The following is a 17,467-nucleotide window of genomic DNA, read 5'->3' on the forward strand; positions in this document are numbered from 1 at the left end:
TCAGAAATGCATGTGCATATGGAATAAGAAAAATATCTGGCTAATAGAAGGCTGGAAATGTAAGATTTTTGAATGTTATGTCCTGTATGCTAGCTGTTCTGTCATTAACGTAGCTATGTATCAATGTTTTGCAAATGTTGCCTTTAGATTGGTGTTGAGAAAAAGGCTGAAGCCGTAGCCACAGTTGTTCATGCAGTTGACCAAGCACGCGTTAGAGAACCAAGAGAGCCAGGTTATGCCGAAGAAGCTTATTCTGAGCAGGCATTTTTGGAGTATGGATATAAAGAACATGCTTTAGCAAGACATGTTGTTGAGGCACCACCAGAACCACATATTGTCACCAAAGAGGTGAAAACTGAGGAGGTTCGAGTTCCTCCTGAAATACATGTTGTAGCTGCTGAAAAAATGGAAATGGACATACCAACACAGGTTAGGCTCAAATTTAACCATGCAGCCATTTCCAATGGCTGCCAAGCTTCTTTCTTTCTTTTCTTCTTTTCCTGTTTGGCAAGTGGCACCACCTTCTCAATGCCCATTTTATTGGTTAATTTAGATTAAAAGGACTGCAGAAACATCGCTCGACAAACCAATCCATGTGGAACACATACGTCCCCGTACAGCAAGCCCTCATTTTACAGTTTCAAAAATTACTGTTCCTAAACCAGAACATACTTATGAGGTAAGAAGAGAAGGAAGGGTATGTCAGGCAAATAGAAATGTCAGCAGGAAGAGTTAACTCAGTTTCTTTCTCTACATAAGCCAGAAGAGAATGAGGCCAAGTGAAACAGGGAGGAGAAAAGTTCTAATACTGAAACATTATTGGGGGGGCTAATGCTATTATTTATTATAGAAGGAATTTAATGGTGCTGTTCACCAAGAGAATGGCATCCATTGGTAGAACAATTCCCCCTGGCAGACCCTTCAAATCTGAAGATGTCCTTCCACAGCAGAGTTCGGGGACTGCAGGAGAAGGAAAATGAGATTCCACTATCCTAGTGGACAAATGTATCTATATTGTTTTATGCAATAAAACAAATAATCTTACATGCTCTAATTATATGGACCAAGATGTTTCAAAATATCTTGTCTGGAAAAGCAAGGAAAAAGGTGGAAGAAGGGAAACAATACTAACTAAAATGCCTGGCATACTCCTTTTCTCTCTGGAAGGGTAGAAAATTATTTGCAAATGCTCATTTCCTGAATTAATCAAATAATTCATAGAATGATAGTGTTTGCTCTGTCTTTCAGTTAGTTATGTGGCATGCTAAATCTGTATAGGAATTAACATACTGTACACCTTTAATCACAATTACGTTGTATGCATTCATCAAGTCTACATGATTTTGCTTTACCTCACTTTTCCCCCCCTCATTTTTCCATTTGACATTGTAATTGCCTCCTTTACAGGTCTCATCATCTAACGATCCCATCTAATTCATTTTTCCAATACAGATTTGTGTTACTTCTTCATCATTATATAGAGGATGACTTTAAAAAAATCAAATACATGTAAAATAATGTTATGGCAATTGACTTAATGTTATCCCAAATAGTCTTTCTTTTTTTCTTTCTCAAAGAAGACAAACTATACAAAGAGACAAGTATATCCTGTCTGTTATACCTGATATAATATTTAATTGCTAATTAATTGTCTTCTTGCAAACAATATTTATCATTATGTCTACTGGACAAATCTAGAGTTGTATGATCTGTATGAGATCAGCTATGACTTAATTAGCAAATTATGAATTCTGATTGACAATATGAGTGAAGTCTTCTTACATTTGAATGTAAATAATATTGAAAGATTAAAATATGATTTCTTATTCCAAAATTCAAATTAAAGTCATACTTCTTAAATGCTCCTTGGCAAAACATATAATTGATGAAAGAAAAGTAATATGTAGTTTCTAACCTTCTGAAAGGTTAGAACCAAACAGCTGCAAGAAAGAAGCTGTATTTTCCCATAACATTTACATGTTACATGTATTTATGTATACATATAGCTATATATGTGTTTAGTAGCAGTGGTAACTCTTTTTTATCTTGGGTTGATTAGGTTTCAATAGCAGGAACTGCTATGGCTACTCTGCAAAAAGAGTTATCAGCCACTTCTGTTCCAAAGATAACCAAACCTGTGAAGCGTCCTGTTGCAAAGTCTCCTGAACCCAGAGTGATGCCAGAGAAAGTCATCTCTCCACAGTTCCCTTTCGTAGAGACTCCTGCCGACACCTATCAGAGGCTTTATGGTGCTGAAATAAAAAGAGAAATAGGTGTGAGTGTGCAGGAACGTGAACACGTTGAATTAATGCCAGAAGCTGAACCCAAGGTTGGTCATGAAGCACCTTCTTCAATCTTTGCATGCAGAATAATGCGTGCTTACATTTTCCCTTTATTACCAGCCTTCCCCATTTTTAAAGGTTTCCCTCTCTCCCTACTGACCTTTGTACACCATCTGTAGTGACATTGCTTTCTATCTCTGAAGACCATTTCCTCATAGCAAGCAATGGAAAAGACCCAAAAGAGATGGACACTGACTTATTTCTATTCTCACGCATGCTGCTGCTGAACAAAATGTTGTGTGGCACCAATTAACTTTGCCTGGAATCTCCCTAGGTGATTGAAGTTGCTAGAGTTCCGGAACCTACAGAAGTTCCCGCGACACCCCCATCTATAGTCACAGTAAGTAATCGATGTTCTGCTAATAGGTCGGCTAATTTACTCCTTCTCTGCTGTAAGCTTTTGATTAACCCGTTTCATTATGAAAATATGGTGCAGCTCTAGTGCCATCTAGTGTACAGAAACTGAAAGTAGAGACGATAGTAAAATCAATTCTATATGCTTTGCAGTCTGAAATACCTGCATGCAGGAATTTCCCCGTTAAGTTCAGTGGAGAGAACAGATGCATAGATGAAGGTATGCATGAATCTATTCCATGGGTGAAAATGAATAGTGGAGACTGTGCATACCATAATTCAAGCAAGTGACCAGTAGGACCAAAATCAACCTGACTTTTTGCATTAAATAGAAAATCAGATTAGATTCATTTTTTGTTGTTGTTACTTTATAATAAGATTCAGTGGCTCTCATGTTTTAAATTGTAGGTCAGCATGAATTTATCAAGACTGATTATAGAACGTTTTGAGCATTTGCCATTACTATGCTGATTTTGCAATATCTGTAGGGAGAGACTTCTGCAGCGTTAATTGAATGAGGATCTACCACTCTCAAAGTGCCTTTAATCTTGGGTAACAATTTAAAAGAAGGCAATAACAATAAACCAAAAGAAGATACAAGCCTACAATTACGTGAACAGTGCCATGATCTATAAATAAATCTTATATAAGAGACTCATATATTATTGATATACTGTATTGTAAAGTATATCATGTCCACCTTAGATGAGTAATTCCAGCAGTACTCACAAAATATTGCCTTTGGAGTGGCCAATACCAGAGCAGACTGAAATCCTGGCAGACCTTTGTTTATAGAATTTCTTGACTGTACAATAGTTGAACAAAATGAAATTTAAACTCATGAAATGCACAGCTATAATAAAAACTATATCAAATCTAAAACAAAGTAAAACAGCATGGAATTAAGTGAAATCACCAGCAAAAGACAAGAGCATGCAAGGATCCAAAAGGTCACCAATGCATTTTTAAATCTAAAAGACTGAGGAGGAGCATTGTTTGAGTTCTGGGCATGGCTTCAGTTTGAATTTGTCATGGTTACTAATGTATTAGGTTACTAGGTAGACTTCTAGCTATCACTGTTGTAAAGCATCACTGCCTGTAGTGCAGTCCAGACAGATGTATTCAAAGGTGAAATGACTTCTGTTGAATTCCTGCATAGGGTGCAAGAATTGGTTCAAAGTTTCCTGTGTTTTTAAAATGTTTATTATGAGTAAAGAGATTATATGAATATTCTGGGCATGCATCCACTCCTCCCTCCCTCTCTCTCTCTCTCTCTCTCTCTCTCTCACACACACACACACACACACACTTAATTTTTGCATTTCATTTCCCTCTGTCTTCATAGCTGGGATGTTAGTCTTGTATTCCTACCCCAAGATGCACCTTTTCGCATGTATTCCTACTTCTGTGAAATGAAGAGGACCAACCCAAACTTACAATAAACTTGTTTAAGGTGCTACAAGGTTCTTTCTTACTCGTGCTATCTAGATGCTGAAAAATGTGACCGTCATGGAGGGAGAGTCCGTCACCCTGGAGTGCCGCATCTCTGCATATCCTGCCCCAACTGTTGCTTGGTACAGAGAGGACTACCACATTGAAAGTTCCATTGATTTCCAAATTACCTTTGAGGCAGGAATTGCTCGCCTTGTGATTCGAGAAGCTTTTGCAGAAGACAGTGGGAAATTTACTTGCACAGCTACCAACGAGGCAGGAAGCGTTAGCACTTCATGCTACCTCCTTGTACAAGGCATGTATGGAAAGAAATGGAGGGGAGACTTTCTGGGTGGGCTGTCTGTTAAGTATACTATTATATAATATCAAAGAAACTTACGTAAGTGGCTGAGGGGGTAGAAACAAACAGGATATTTTTCCTGCTGAAGTTACTAGGTTCACTGAGCCTTTCAAGGCTCTAAATAAAGGGGTCACAAGAGCCCACTCTTCTGTGTCCTAACACACATGTAATATTTTTTTTTCATGCCTTATAAAAATTATCCATTATCAATTTCTTTATCAAATGATTTTGTTATCAAAAATTATCAGTTTATCAATCCCAAAGCATTTTGGGGTGGTAGTTCAGAGTCTTGGACCAGAGGCTTTAAATCTCCCTCAACCATGAAACTCAGGATGATTTTATCACTTTAAGAAAGAGTATTTTTCACCTGAAGTTCTATACATGATGGCAGCTTTTATACCCACAGAGAAAAAAAAATAGACATTTTGCTCATATTTTATTCCCCTCAAATGTATATTCCTGTGCTTTACTGAAATGTACAGCTCGTCCAATAACTGTGGTCTAAATCTTTCTTAGTATTTCAAATGGGTCATACTCAAGGGAACATCTCTTTCATTACTGTACTGAGCAATTGCACCATGTGGCAAGGACAAACTCATTCATCCTATAAATCCAATCCATAGAGAAATTATCACATCAGGCAAAAGCAGCAGCTGATTTTTTAAAAACTGATTTCACTAAACTATTTTAAAGAAGTAGTGATTTGGGGCAATCATCATCCATTACTTTGACTGAGTTCAATACAAAAATAGTTATTCAGCTGAAAAAGTCAATCTTTGGAACATGAAATGGCAGGATAACCAATGCCATATTTGTTTTATATGGAAATTCCTCACAAGATGGTTGCAAGAGTTGCAATGCGGTAAAAAATGTAGCTTCAACTGGTGAGGGAAAATACGTTACGCATTATAGGATCAATGATTAATGCTTTCCTTTTTCAGATTATATTAAACACAATAGGTTGCGCAAGAGAAGGAAGGCTTTTATTTTGTACAAAATGCAATTTCCTATTGAATCAAAATTAGGAAAGCGGCATGTTCTAACTATAAATACTTAACAATCCAGGATGATTTGATTGATCTAGATAAAACATTTTCATTCTTGGTCCTTCTCAGAAACTGATCTTTTCAAAATTAGTCCTAGGAGGAGAAGGTTCCAAAGTTAATCACAGCAATGTGATTAACCAAATTGTGCAATTGAATCCTTTAATTTGTTGCCATTCTCAGTGGCATCTTGTGGGGTATCTCTGCTAGTGACCCATTTTGGAAAGTATCTTGATGGCAGTTTTGTTGCTCTTTTGTTTTGAAATAGTCTCAGAGGAGTTTGAAACCAAAGAAGCTGTTTCTGTAAAAGAAGTCACAGAAGAAAAACGGTAATTTTTAAAATAATTGTGGGGATTTAGTTTTAAATTGATTGCCATTGTAACTGCATTCAGTTTCACTCTTGACTTTTCACCTTTCTTATAATACATCTAGCTATGTGGAGTCAAAAGATGTAATAATGGCAGAAATTGCTGCGGCAGAAGAGGTACCTGGAGAAGCTGCAGCTCCGTTCTTTATAAGGAAACCTATTGTACAGAAGTTAATTGAAGGCGGAAGCATCATTTTTGAATGCCAAGTTGGGGGCAACCCAAAGCCACATGTTTACTGGAAGAAAGCTGGGCTTCCTGTCACTACAGGCTACAGGTACAATAAGCATTTTATAGTGAAATGCTATGTCTACATGGTATGAGAACTGCATGTATAAAACAACTGAATTACTATATAATGCTGCTCCAGTGGTATAGTACCTAATTACTTGCTTACCAGCAGATTGTACTTGAAACTGGAAGATAAAATTCATTCAGAGATTGCATAATTATGTAACTTCAGTGTCTCAGGCCCAAAGTGCACTGGCCATATTATTTCCAAGAGAAAGATTGCATGTCTTCTATATCAGAATGTATGGTGTTTAGAAAAATAGTTCTAGGATGGAGGTAATGTGTAAACCTTGAAAGTGCTGTTGGGCCCAAGACATCCGACTGGCTAAAGGAGAACATCAAATGACATCTCCTCCTCATGTGAAGGCCAAAACTTTGGTGAGCCTGGCTGAACCATTCAGAGACATGATCTTCCCTTCACTTGTGACCCATTCTTCTGTCTCTTGAAGCAGGGGCTTCCTCTTGAGACCGAATGGGGCCATACTGAGTCCTGCCCCTCTCCAAACTCTTGACCTGGCTCTCAGTAGAGATGATAGATCTGAAATTTTTGCCTTTATAATTCTTCCTTCTCAGAAGGTTTGTTTCTTTGCTTTCCTAAAGATACAAAATAATTTATAAAAAAGAAACTGGGGAATGCAGACTTGAAATTTCTATGACTTTTGCCGATGATGCCGGAGAATATACTATTGTTGCTCGTAACAAACACGGGGAAGTTTCTGCATCAGCTTCCTTACTAGAAGAAGGTAAGTGAAAATGAACTGGTCAACTGATAAGAACTGGTGGAAATGGATTTTAAAGAATAATGAGGGAAAAGAGCTTTGGCAAATACTGCCCTTGTTTAAAAGGTGATATTATGAACATTCTGTTTTACCATATGGGCAAACTTGGAAGAAAAGACCCTAAGTTTCATAAATATGGTCCAGGAGTAACAAACAGAATCACTGTTGTGAGATTGATGGCCATATAAATCCTATAAATAAACAAACAAACAAACAAACAAACAACAGATTTTATAAGTTATAGTGGAATCTGTCAAAGGCATATTCTGTGCAACCAGAGACATCCACAGCTAGCCACAGTGATGTCAGTGATGAAATGTGAGATGGAACATCACTGTGCCACTACATACTTACATGACTACCAAAGTACTTGTGATTTGCTTATAACTCAAGGTGTCATCTGAATACTTCTGGCCAAAATTAACCATAGAAAGACAAGGCTGTGCTTTCTGTGCAGCTGGAAGTAATGTCTGCGTTTTGTTCAGATAACATATCTAACTGTAAACAAACTGGGTTGTGGGGGGGTCAATAGCTGTGCTGTTCACAGGGAGGAGCCAGTGAGTATGTTCATGCTAGCTTAGCTTTGTGGATTATCCTATTATGTGAATGCAGCTAATGAAGGATAGGATATGTATAGCAAGAGAGAGAGAGAGAGAGAGAGAGAGAGAAAGAGAGAGAGAGAGATTGATTTAATCTTTGATGCTGACCATACCTAATGACTGTTTATCTTATTTTTTTTTAGTAAAAGAGCACAGTGCTGTCATGCTTGGTCAGCTCATATTATTTCCAACACGCACTTCTAGTAGCCAGATACAGTCCAAGAGATTTCATACTTCACACATGAGTCTCCATAAATTACTTGGAACCAGTGATTTATAATATTCATTAAAACCTCTAATGATTACTTCGTTATAGAGGGAGGATTAGTCATGGAATTAGTCTCTCCAACTGGTAACACAGAAGTGTTCTCTTTAGAATACAATGCTGTTAAACTGGAACTATTGCTCATGTCAGTGGTTAAGGAATAACAGTAAGTTCCTTGCTAGAATTATTTTATTTTTAATTATTTTAACTATTGTTTCTTTTTTTTCCTTTAGCTGATTATGAGGTCTACCTAAAATCTCAAGAAGAAATCATGTATCAAACTGAAGTAACTGCATATGTTCAAGAACCCAGAGTAGCTGCGGTTGCCCCACCAACTTTATATGCTGACTATGAAAAGGAATATGAAAAAGAACAAGCTCTGATTAGGAAGAAAATGGCAAAAGATACTGTATTAATCAGGACATTTGCTGATGAACAAGTAAGTGTGTGGCTTGTGTGGGTTCATGAGTTTTGATCCATGACATCATACAAGACATATCTTGTGACATTATTATTATCACCACAGCAAACCAAGTTTAGTTTTAACTGCAGTTTCTGGTATGCAAGCACTGAGGCAAGATTTATTTATAGACAGAGAAGCCAAATTTCTTTTTTCTATACTCCCACCTCCCTCTAGCGTGGCTTGAGGCTTAATAAGCATTTTAATGTTACTTTCCTACAGCGTATGTATGCAACCTACAAAGTTCAGTAAATGCTTATGTATTTCTAGGTCTAAATTCCCTTATATTTTCTACTTAGAGTTAAGTAAGGAGCTAATCATACTGGCTGGCATTTTCTGTCAAGCTGGACTTGGTTCTCTCTCTCTCTCTCCCTAGGTGGTAAAATTTGTTCTTTCTATCTCTCCTGTCCATCTTCCTCCCACAGAGCCCATCTTCACTGAATAGATTTCTCCCAAAATGGCCCCACCTCTTCTTCAGTGCTGTTCTCCAGATCATACCCTGGTCCATTTCAGATGTCTTAGCCCAGTCATCTCAGAAAACAATAAACTCTTATAACTGACATTATCTAGAATCCATTTTGGTTTGCCAGCCATTACATCTCTTCCTCGTCTCCTTTTTTCCCCATGTATTTCTGTTTTAAGTCTCCACCTGTCTCCTCCTTCTTGCCTCCTTAGCGGTACCCCCCTGTTCCTATGAGAAAGCTATTTTCTGTGGAAAATATTATTATCTGTCCGACTCCCAGGTTCTGCTGTGAGTTATAAAGAACAATATAAATAATTTATCAACATGACAGGATGCTAGAGAACCATGGGTGCTCATGCAAGACTGCGGGTTGTCACAAAATATTTTTTCTTTTCAAAATTAGACAAGACAGCGCCCTTTTATTTTCCCCTTTCTTTTCTTCACATTTTTTCTTAATATTGGAATCTTTTTCTACAGGAGTTCCATATTTCTTCCTTTGAAGAAAGACTTATGAAAGAAATTGAATACCGGATTATTAAGATCACACTTGAAGAACTTCTTGAAGAAGATGGAGAAGAGATGGTAGTTGACATTCCTGAATCTGAAACCATTGAAGCAGGATTTGAATTAAGATTAAAAAATTACAGAATCCTTGAGGGAAGTGGTGTGACTTTCCATTGTAAAATGACTGGATATCCTTTGCCAAAGGTATGAATGTATTTGCCTTTCAGAAGAAAAAGCAATAGGTTACCTGTACTCTTCCCAGCTTCATCTTCTTATGGAATTGCATTGGCCCCTTTTTCATCTTGTTGGTTTTAATATTGGTTTAAAAAATGGTTATTTATATTTATTACAAGTGCTACAATCAAATGAATCTAAGCAGCTTAAAGTAATACATCTGAAGGCTGCCTCCAAAGTGATTATTTTGATTACTGTTTATAATAGCGAGAGGAACAGTGCTCAGATTTGGAGCTGTTGGAACTTTCTCTTTCATATTTTTATTCAGAGATTTTATTTTGTGTGTGTTTTTATATATTACAAATAAGCATAGAAAAAAGCACATCAGCAAAGCAGTCCCAACAAATAATCATCAATTCATTATGGAACTGAAGGTCCTTCTCAGAACTGTCACCTCTCATATGGTTTTGTAACTTCTTCAATGCAGATTGTATGGTACAAGGATGGCAAGCGTATCAGGCATGGAGAGCACTACCACATGGAAGTCCTAGAAGATGGCAGAGCCAGTCTACGTTTACCTGTTGTCTTACCTGAAGATGAAGGCATTTATACTGTCTTTGCCAGTAATGTCAAAGGAAACGCCATTTGCTCTGCAAAATTATATGTTGAGCCTGTTGGACCAACTGGGTCTCCAGGTTATATCCCATCACCTGAAATGATTAGAAGATATCGGTAAGAATAAGGAACAGTTTTGTGTTAGCTATTACTTGAGTATGTTGGAAAGCCAATACACTTTTAGATTATAGCCTAAGACAACTGCTTGCAGTTGCATCTAGACAGTATTTTAGGAATAGGGAATTTATTTTTCTGTGGATATATTTTGAACGTTAGGATGGAAGAAACTTTTCATTGCTGAAATTTTGCAGAGTGCAATTGTTTTCTTTCATAATCATGGAACCAGGGTCTTTATTTTTAATCACTTTTTGAAAATAACTAGGGAGAGAACACATTGGATTTCTATAGGGAGGGAGTACCATACATTTATGCCATTACTGAGAAGACCTTCACCCTGGCTATTTCTATGCAGGCCTCCTTTCAGAATGGCATTCACATTTTTTCCCCCAAGTAATTGTTTTATTTCATTATGAGATGCAAAAAGTTCATTATAAATTACAGGTATTAGCTCGGTGCAGTGGTATTTATACGCGCAATAAACCTTTTGATGATCAAAAATTCTTGATTTGTAGCATATTGGGGAAGGCATTCATTCAAGCATGATAACCAACATGTCCTCCTTCAAAATGGCCAAGTTCATAATCTCATAAAATCTTGCACAAAAATAAGCAATTCTTGAAAGATTTTATGATCACACAATATTTCAATATTTTCTTTTCTTTTATATTACATTTGAGGGACTACCTTATGTGGCATGGGGTCTGGTGGGTGTTTTGGTTCTATAACCATGACATTAGCAACCTCTGATCAAGATTGTCCTGGATCTTTTCCATATTCTTCAGCATTTCCCTTCTCTGTATGTGTATTTCCTTGAGTAGCCATTCATTTAATCCCACTCCACAGATAATATCTGCTCTCTAACCCTTGTTTATTTAGACAAATGAATGGTACTTATTTAGACAAAAACAGAAGCAAAATGCAGAGGTTAGCACAGTGAATTTTTTTTGCGTGATTCTATGCATTTTCAGTGATAGTGGTAGCTATGTTTTAATTGTATTGACATCATATGCTGCATAGGGACATTTACTGCATACATAAATATTTATTGAGTGGTAGAAAGCCCCAACCTCACAGCATCAACTCTGTGTGTGCATGCAGGTATATATGTTAATTTATACCATCTTTAGAATAATAAAGCCTACTCTAGTGACTACAGAGTCATTGTATTATACATGTAATTGTATATGTTAACACATTACTTTTTCAGATCTCTTTCACCTCGATCCCCAAGCCGTTCCCCTGCACGTAGTTCGCCTTCACGCTCTCCTGCACGCAGGCTGGATGAGACAGATGAATCACAGCTGGAAAGATTGTACAAACCAGTATTCGTGTTGAAGCCAACTTCATTTAAATGTGCAGAGGGACAGACGGCAAGATTTGACCTCAAAGTTGTGGGTCGACCAATGCCAGAGACATACTGGTTTCACAATGGTATGAAAGTTTTCTACTTATCATGTTGTCTTCTATAAAACCCAAGATTCACATGAAGGAAGTTAATGCTCAGCCTGAAACAATATCTATATTTGTGTCCACAGGTCAGCAAGTTCTTAATGATTATACCCACAAAATAGTGATTAAGGAAGATGGCACACAGTCACTGATTATTGTTCCAGCAATGCCTTCTGATTCCGGGGAATGGGTTGTAATTGCTCAAAACAGAGCAGGAAAAGCATCCATTTCAATGACCTTGACAGTGGAAGGTATTTAGTTTATTAGTCTAGGGAATGGCTGGATGTCTCTGGTTATAATCTTGTACTTGACCGTATTCCTTTGGTAACTTGTTTCCTTGTCTTTTACAGCTAAGGAACATTTGGTAAGACCGTTGTTTGTAGAAAAACTGAAGAATGTGAGTGTCAAGGAAGGAGATAAACTGGAAATGAATGTGAAAGCCCGGGGTAATCCTAATCCTGACATTGTGTGGCTAAAGAACAGTGACATCATTGTGCCCCATAAATACCCAAATATAAAGTAAGCCTTATTTGTTTGTTTGTTTGTTTGTTTATTTAGGTAAAAAATAGAATGAATAAAGGTGTTCCATTTCTAATGCAGTCAAACAAATAGCTGTGTGCTCACATCGTGCATACTCCCAACCAGTGCAGAAAATTAGCAGTAAGAAAATTAAGGGGTGCTCAGAATATTTTTCAAGAAGACTAACAATAACCTATGGCTGTTTCTTGACCAGATGATTCATTCAGAGTTCAGTGAGGTTTTGAACGGCTTTCCCAACCTGACATTATCTAGATATGCTGGAACTACACCTCTCTTTATCCCCAGCAAGCACAATCATTGCTCTCAAATTCTGGGAATTGTACTCCCCAAATGCTAGAAGATACCAGGTTGGGAAAGGCTGCTGGAAACACCATTTATGAACGGTTTAATGGGTTGGAGAAGCTGTATTAAACTCGTGTACTTACTCTCCCCATTCTGATTTTCAGAATTGAGGGAACCAAAGGTGAGGCTGCCTTGATGATTGAGTCCACCATCAAACATGATGCTGCATGGTATACTGCTACAGCCATTAATAAAGCTGGACGTGACACTACACGATGTAAAGTGAATGTTGAAGTTGAGTTTGCTGAACCTGAACCAGAAAGAAGACTCATCATTCCCAGGGGGACATACAGAGCCAAAGAAATTGCAGCCCCAGAATTGGAACCTCTCCATTTGCGTTATGGTCAAGAACAGTGGGAGGAAGGTGACCTTTATGACAAAGAAAAACAACAGAAGCCATTTTTCAAGAAAAAACTCACTTCCTTAAGGCTCAAACGTTTTGGGCCAGCCCATTTTGACTGTAGACTCACACCTATTGGTGATCCAACCATGAGAGTAGAGTGGCTACATGACGGCAAGCCTTTGGAGGCAGCAAACAGACTTCGGATGATTAATGAATTTGGATACTGCAGTCTTGACTATGATGTTTCCTATCCCAGAGACAGTGGTGTGATTACATGCAGAGCTACAAACAAATATGGTACAGACCATACATCAGCAACACTCATTGTTAAAGATGAGAAAAGCCTTGTTGAAGAATCTCAGTTGCCAGAAGGCAGGAAGGGACTTCAGCGCATTGAAGAGTTAGAAAGAATGGCACATGAAGGTGCCATTACTGGTATTGTAGAAGATCAAAAAGTGAAACAAAAGCCAGAAATAGTTTTGTTTCCTGAACCTGCAAGAGTCGTTGAAGGTGAAATTGCACGATTCCGCTGCCGGGTAACTGGTTACCCGCAACCGAAAGTCAATTGGTATCTCAATGGACAGCTTGTTCGTAAAAGTAAAAGGTTTAGACTTCGTTATGATGGAATCTACTACCTGGACATTGTGGACTGCAAAACATATGATACAGGCGAAGTAAAAATATCTGCAGAAAACCCTGAAGGATCAGTTGAACATTCAGTGAGAATTGAGATTCAACAAAGGGAAGATTTCAGATCAGTACTTCGCCGGGCACCTGAGCCTAAGCATGAAGCTCCAACAACAGAGCCTGGAAAACTTTTGTTTGAAGTCCAAAAGGTTGACAAACCAGTTGAGGCAACTACCAAAGAGGTGGTGAAGCTCAAAAGGGCAGAAAAAGTCAGCCATGAGAAAGTACCTGAAGAATCTGAAGAACTCCGCAGTAAATTCAAACGAAGAACTGAGGAGGGCTACTATGAAGCTATCACTGCTGTGGAGCTTAAATCTCGTAAGAAGGATGAATCATATGAAGAGTTGCTTAAGAAGACAAAGGAAGAACTTCTTCATTGGACCAAGGAGTTAACAGAAGAAGAAAAGAAAGCCCTAGAGGCTGAAGGCAAAATCACTATTCCAACTATCAAGCCAGAGAAGATTCAACTTAGTCCAAGCATGGAGGCTCCCAAGATATTTGAGCGTATACAAAGCCAGACAATTAGTGAAGGAACTGATGCCCACTTCCGTGTTCGAGTAGTAGGCAGACCAGACCCAGAATGCCAGTGGTTCAAAAACGGTGTGCAGATTGAAAGAACAGATCGCATCTATTGGTACTGGCCAGAAGATAACGTTTGTGAATTGGTCATCAGAGATGTAACAGCAGAGGATTCTGCCAGCATAATGGTGAAAGCTGTGAACATAGCTGGTGAAACCTCTAGTCATGCTTTCTTACTAGTACAAGGTAATGTATAAATCTCTTTTCCTGTTTCAAGTACCACCATGGTATTCATGCCGTAATGCTCAAACCATAGAATAACCTTCCTCACTCTTCGATCTCTTTCTATTGTTTTGGCAGCCAAACAGCTTATAAAATTTACCCAGGAGTTACAAGATGTCACTGCTAAGGAGAAAGATTCAATGGCAACCTTTGAATGTGAAACCTCTGAGCCCTTTGTTAAAGTGCAATGGTACAAGGATGGGATCGAGATCTTTTCCGGAGACAAGTACCGAACACATTCTGACAGGAAAGGTCACTTCCTTTCAGTACTAATGATTGACAAGTTTGATGAAGATGATTATAGCTGTGCCCTTGTAGAAGATGAATCTGTAAAAACAACAGCTAAACTAATTGTAGAAGGTGAGGACAGAAATTGTTTTAACACATACCATTTTTCAATATTTCTTTTTCTGCATAGAAATGAAGCATCAACTGTGCTGTTCAATAGGAGCTTCTCAATCTAGGGTTTTCAACCTGTCATTCTGAGCTTCTCTCAATGGTTTATGTAGCCAGTCATTCTACAGCATAATAATTTTGTATTCTGGAATGGTTATTGTGCAGTGGAACCAGTTCATCTTTTGTTGTTGTTGTTGTTGTTGTTAAATTTGTATGCCTCCCAGTCATCTAGATTCAGGAAGGCTTACAATAGCAACATAATTTACAAAAAGCATCCACAGTAAAAAAATGAATCACACCCCCAATAACGTCTTAACACAATGTCATAGAAAGTAAAAAAAACCAGGCCATCGCTGAAGGTCCAGCGTAGCTTCTAGGGAAGACTGTTTCAGACCATTGGTCCATGATCAAAAAGCAGTGCTTTGGCCTCACTCCCCCTCACCTCATGAAATTGGGTCCCCTTGCAGCTTCTCCTGGGAGGTTCTCCTTGGATAGGTCACCTCTATAGGCAGCTCTGCAGATGTAATTGTTCCAGCCTTGAAAGTTCTGCAGCAGCACACGAAATCTAGATATACAACAAAATAATCAGGTGCACATTTTGATACTGTGCCTCAGACCCAGCACAACTGTATGGTAAATAAATTTACATCATGTAACTGGGTCCTCACTAAAAAAATAGCACGCTGTCCATATATCTTATTCTTTTTTTGCATGTGTCCTGAATGGTATGGTAGATGATAAATGGGATGTACAAACAAGCTTCCACTCACATGGTTCCTTTTACAACATGCAAAATATGAGTCGCAAATGGTGTACTGTTTATGTAAGATCTAAAGAAACATGGTATAGCAAAGACTAGCAATAAGCAATTTTGAAAGCAGTCATTTTATTTGTTCATCATTTATGTACCATTTGGAGGAAGATACATCAGGGACTGAAATTTTGCTCTCAAATTATGTGTAAATTAAGATGGGTTTCAGATAAAATAAAATTTGGCTAGAAATTATTTTATTCTGACATCTAGTATACCATCTAAAGTTACCAGCTTTCATGAATAATTTTTAGATGTTGAAAACACTTTAAAGTAGGGCGTATGTTTAATCCTGTTGGGGAATGTTCGTAACTAATAAAGTCACTTACTGAAATGTTTATATTTGGATGCAGGGGCTGTTGTTGAATTTATAAAAGAATTGGAGGATATTGAAGTTCCAGAATCCTTCTCAGGGGAACTAGAATGTGAAATTTCACCTGAAGATGTGGAAGGAAAGTGGTATTGTAATGGTATTGAACTGACACCCAATAATAAATATGTGATAACCTCACGCCGAGGTCGTCAGATCCTCACAATTAAAGATGTTGCTAAAGAAGACCAAGGAGAGTATAGCTTTGTGGCAGAAGGGAAAAAGACTTCCTGCAAACTGAAGATGAAACGTAAGTACTTCCAGAAAGGTGATCCTGCCTTATAAATATTTCACAACCACTGTTCCCTATCATGAATAACTGTGTTGTGTTTTTTATTTCATGTTCCTTAGCACGACCTGTGACTATCCTTCAAGGTCTTTCTGATCAGAAAGTCTGTGAAGGTGACATCGTACAACTTGAAGTGAAGCTCTCCCAGGAAAATGTTGAAGGTGTCTGGATGAAGGATGGCGTTGAAGTTCAACCAAGTGATCGTGTCCACATTGTCATAGACAAGCAGTCACATATGCTTTTGGTTGAAGATGTAACCAAAGAAGATGGTGGAACATATTCCTTTAACATCCCTAGTGTATTTCTTACAACAACTGGCCGCGTTACTGTCTCTAGTAAGTTTGGAAATTTCTTTCGGAGTCTTGCAACCATATCCTACATAGGCAACTTTAAGATGATGCAAAAATGGAGTAATAAGTACTAAGTAAAAGAGATCAGAGGAAATTAGAAAAATGCAAAGGAAATCTAAGTCAAGGTATATTCTCTTGTTGCTGCAGCATGGGATACTTTATTAACTTTTTGAGGGCTATATTCTCATGACATCATTTCCATCTCATCCCCAAGAGCTGTTTCACCCAAAACTTCCCATAAAGGCAGTCTAAGGCACCTTAGGGACAAGATGGGGAAGATCTTGTCAGGGTCATGATCTCTTCAGCTCCAGCTGCCCTGGCAAGTCTGCTATGGATATTCTCTTCCCATCTAGCTGCTGAGCACTGTGCCTCCATGTTGGTTTTGGCTGCAGGAACACTTGGATCTTTTTTTTTCCCCAACTGGAACATTGAATTCCCAGGAGATTGATAGACCTGCCAGCCAGGAATCCTGCTATTTGGTGTTTGTGTATATTGTTTGTGTGTGTATTCACAGATGTGCATGCTGAAGAAATTATAAAGAAAGCGTATGAGATATGGTTGCTTGCCCCCATACACGAACACACAAACAAATGTGGAATGGGGGGGGGGGGGTAGGAGGGAGAAGAGGTTCTTTTGCCTAACCAAAACTGATTTGGGAGAAAAATTAGCTTCAACAGGGGAAAGGAAAGAATGATCCAGAAGTTATTGTTGTTTAGTCATTAAGTCGTGTCTGACTCTTCGTGACCCCATGAACCATATTGCGCCAGGCCTTCCTGTCCTTCACTGCCTCCCTGAGTTTGCTCAGTTTCATGCTCATTGCTTCAGTGATGCTATCTAACCATCTCATCCTCTGCCCCCTCTTCTCCTTTTGCCTTCAATCTTTCCCAGCATCAGGGTCTTCTCCAAAGAGATCTCTCTTCGCA

At 38.3% G+C, this 17,467-nt stretch overlaps 1 protein-coding gene across 9 annotated transcripts in view; it reads left to right on the forward strand.

Annotated features, from left to right (window-relative positions):
- The window catches only part of TTN (titin), a 299,036-nt gene that overhangs the window by 21,792 nt on the left and 259,777 nt on the right, over nucleotides 1-17,467 (forward strand). For all 9 annotated transcript variants that reach the window (XM_088135751.1, XM_088135752.1, XM_088135753.1 and 6 more), the window contains exons 14-31: nucleotides 148-429; nucleotides 554-679; nucleotides 2,060-2,329; nucleotides 2,617-2,682; nucleotides 4,185-4,443; nucleotides 5,800-5,860; nucleotides 5,964-6,173; nucleotides 6,788-6,930; nucleotides 8,064-8,269; nucleotides 9,231-9,461; nucleotides 9,919-10,163; nucleotides 11,374-11,597; nucleotides 11,702-11,866; nucleotides 11,966-12,134; nucleotides 12,602-14,292; nucleotides 14,407-14,688; nucleotides 15,889-16,155; nucleotides 16,257-16,529. In XM_088135751.1, coding sequence (XP_087991877.1) covers nucleotides 148-429; nucleotides 554-679; nucleotides 2,060-2,329; nucleotides 2,617-2,682; nucleotides 4,185-4,443; nucleotides 5,800-5,860; nucleotides 5,964-6,173; nucleotides 6,788-6,930; nucleotides 8,064-8,269; nucleotides 9,231-9,461; nucleotides 9,919-10,163; nucleotides 11,374-11,597; nucleotides 11,702-11,866; nucleotides 11,966-12,134; nucleotides 12,602-14,292; nucleotides 14,407-14,688; nucleotides 15,889-16,155; nucleotides 16,257-16,529 — 5,170 coding nt within the window. The remainder of the gene's footprint in view (nucleotides 1-147; nucleotides 430-553; nucleotides 680-2,059; nucleotides 2,330-2,616; nucleotides 2,683-4,184; nucleotides 4,444-5,799; nucleotides 5,861-5,963; nucleotides 6,174-6,787; nucleotides 6,931-8,063; nucleotides 8,270-9,230; nucleotides 9,462-9,918; nucleotides 10,164-11,373; nucleotides 11,598-11,701; nucleotides 11,867-11,965; nucleotides 12,135-12,601; nucleotides 14,293-14,406; nucleotides 14,689-15,888; nucleotides 16,156-16,256; nucleotides 16,530-17,467) is intronic.

This window comes from Python bivittatus, unplaced genomic scaffold, assembly GCF_059951505.1.
Source record: "Python bivittatus isolate LINGU-HERP-01145 unplaced genomic scaffold, Pbiv_v1 ctg000200_np1212, whole genome shotgun sequence".
Classification (NCBI taxonomy): Eukaryota; Metazoa; Chordata; class Lepidosauria; order Squamata; family Pythonidae; genus Python; species Python bivittatus.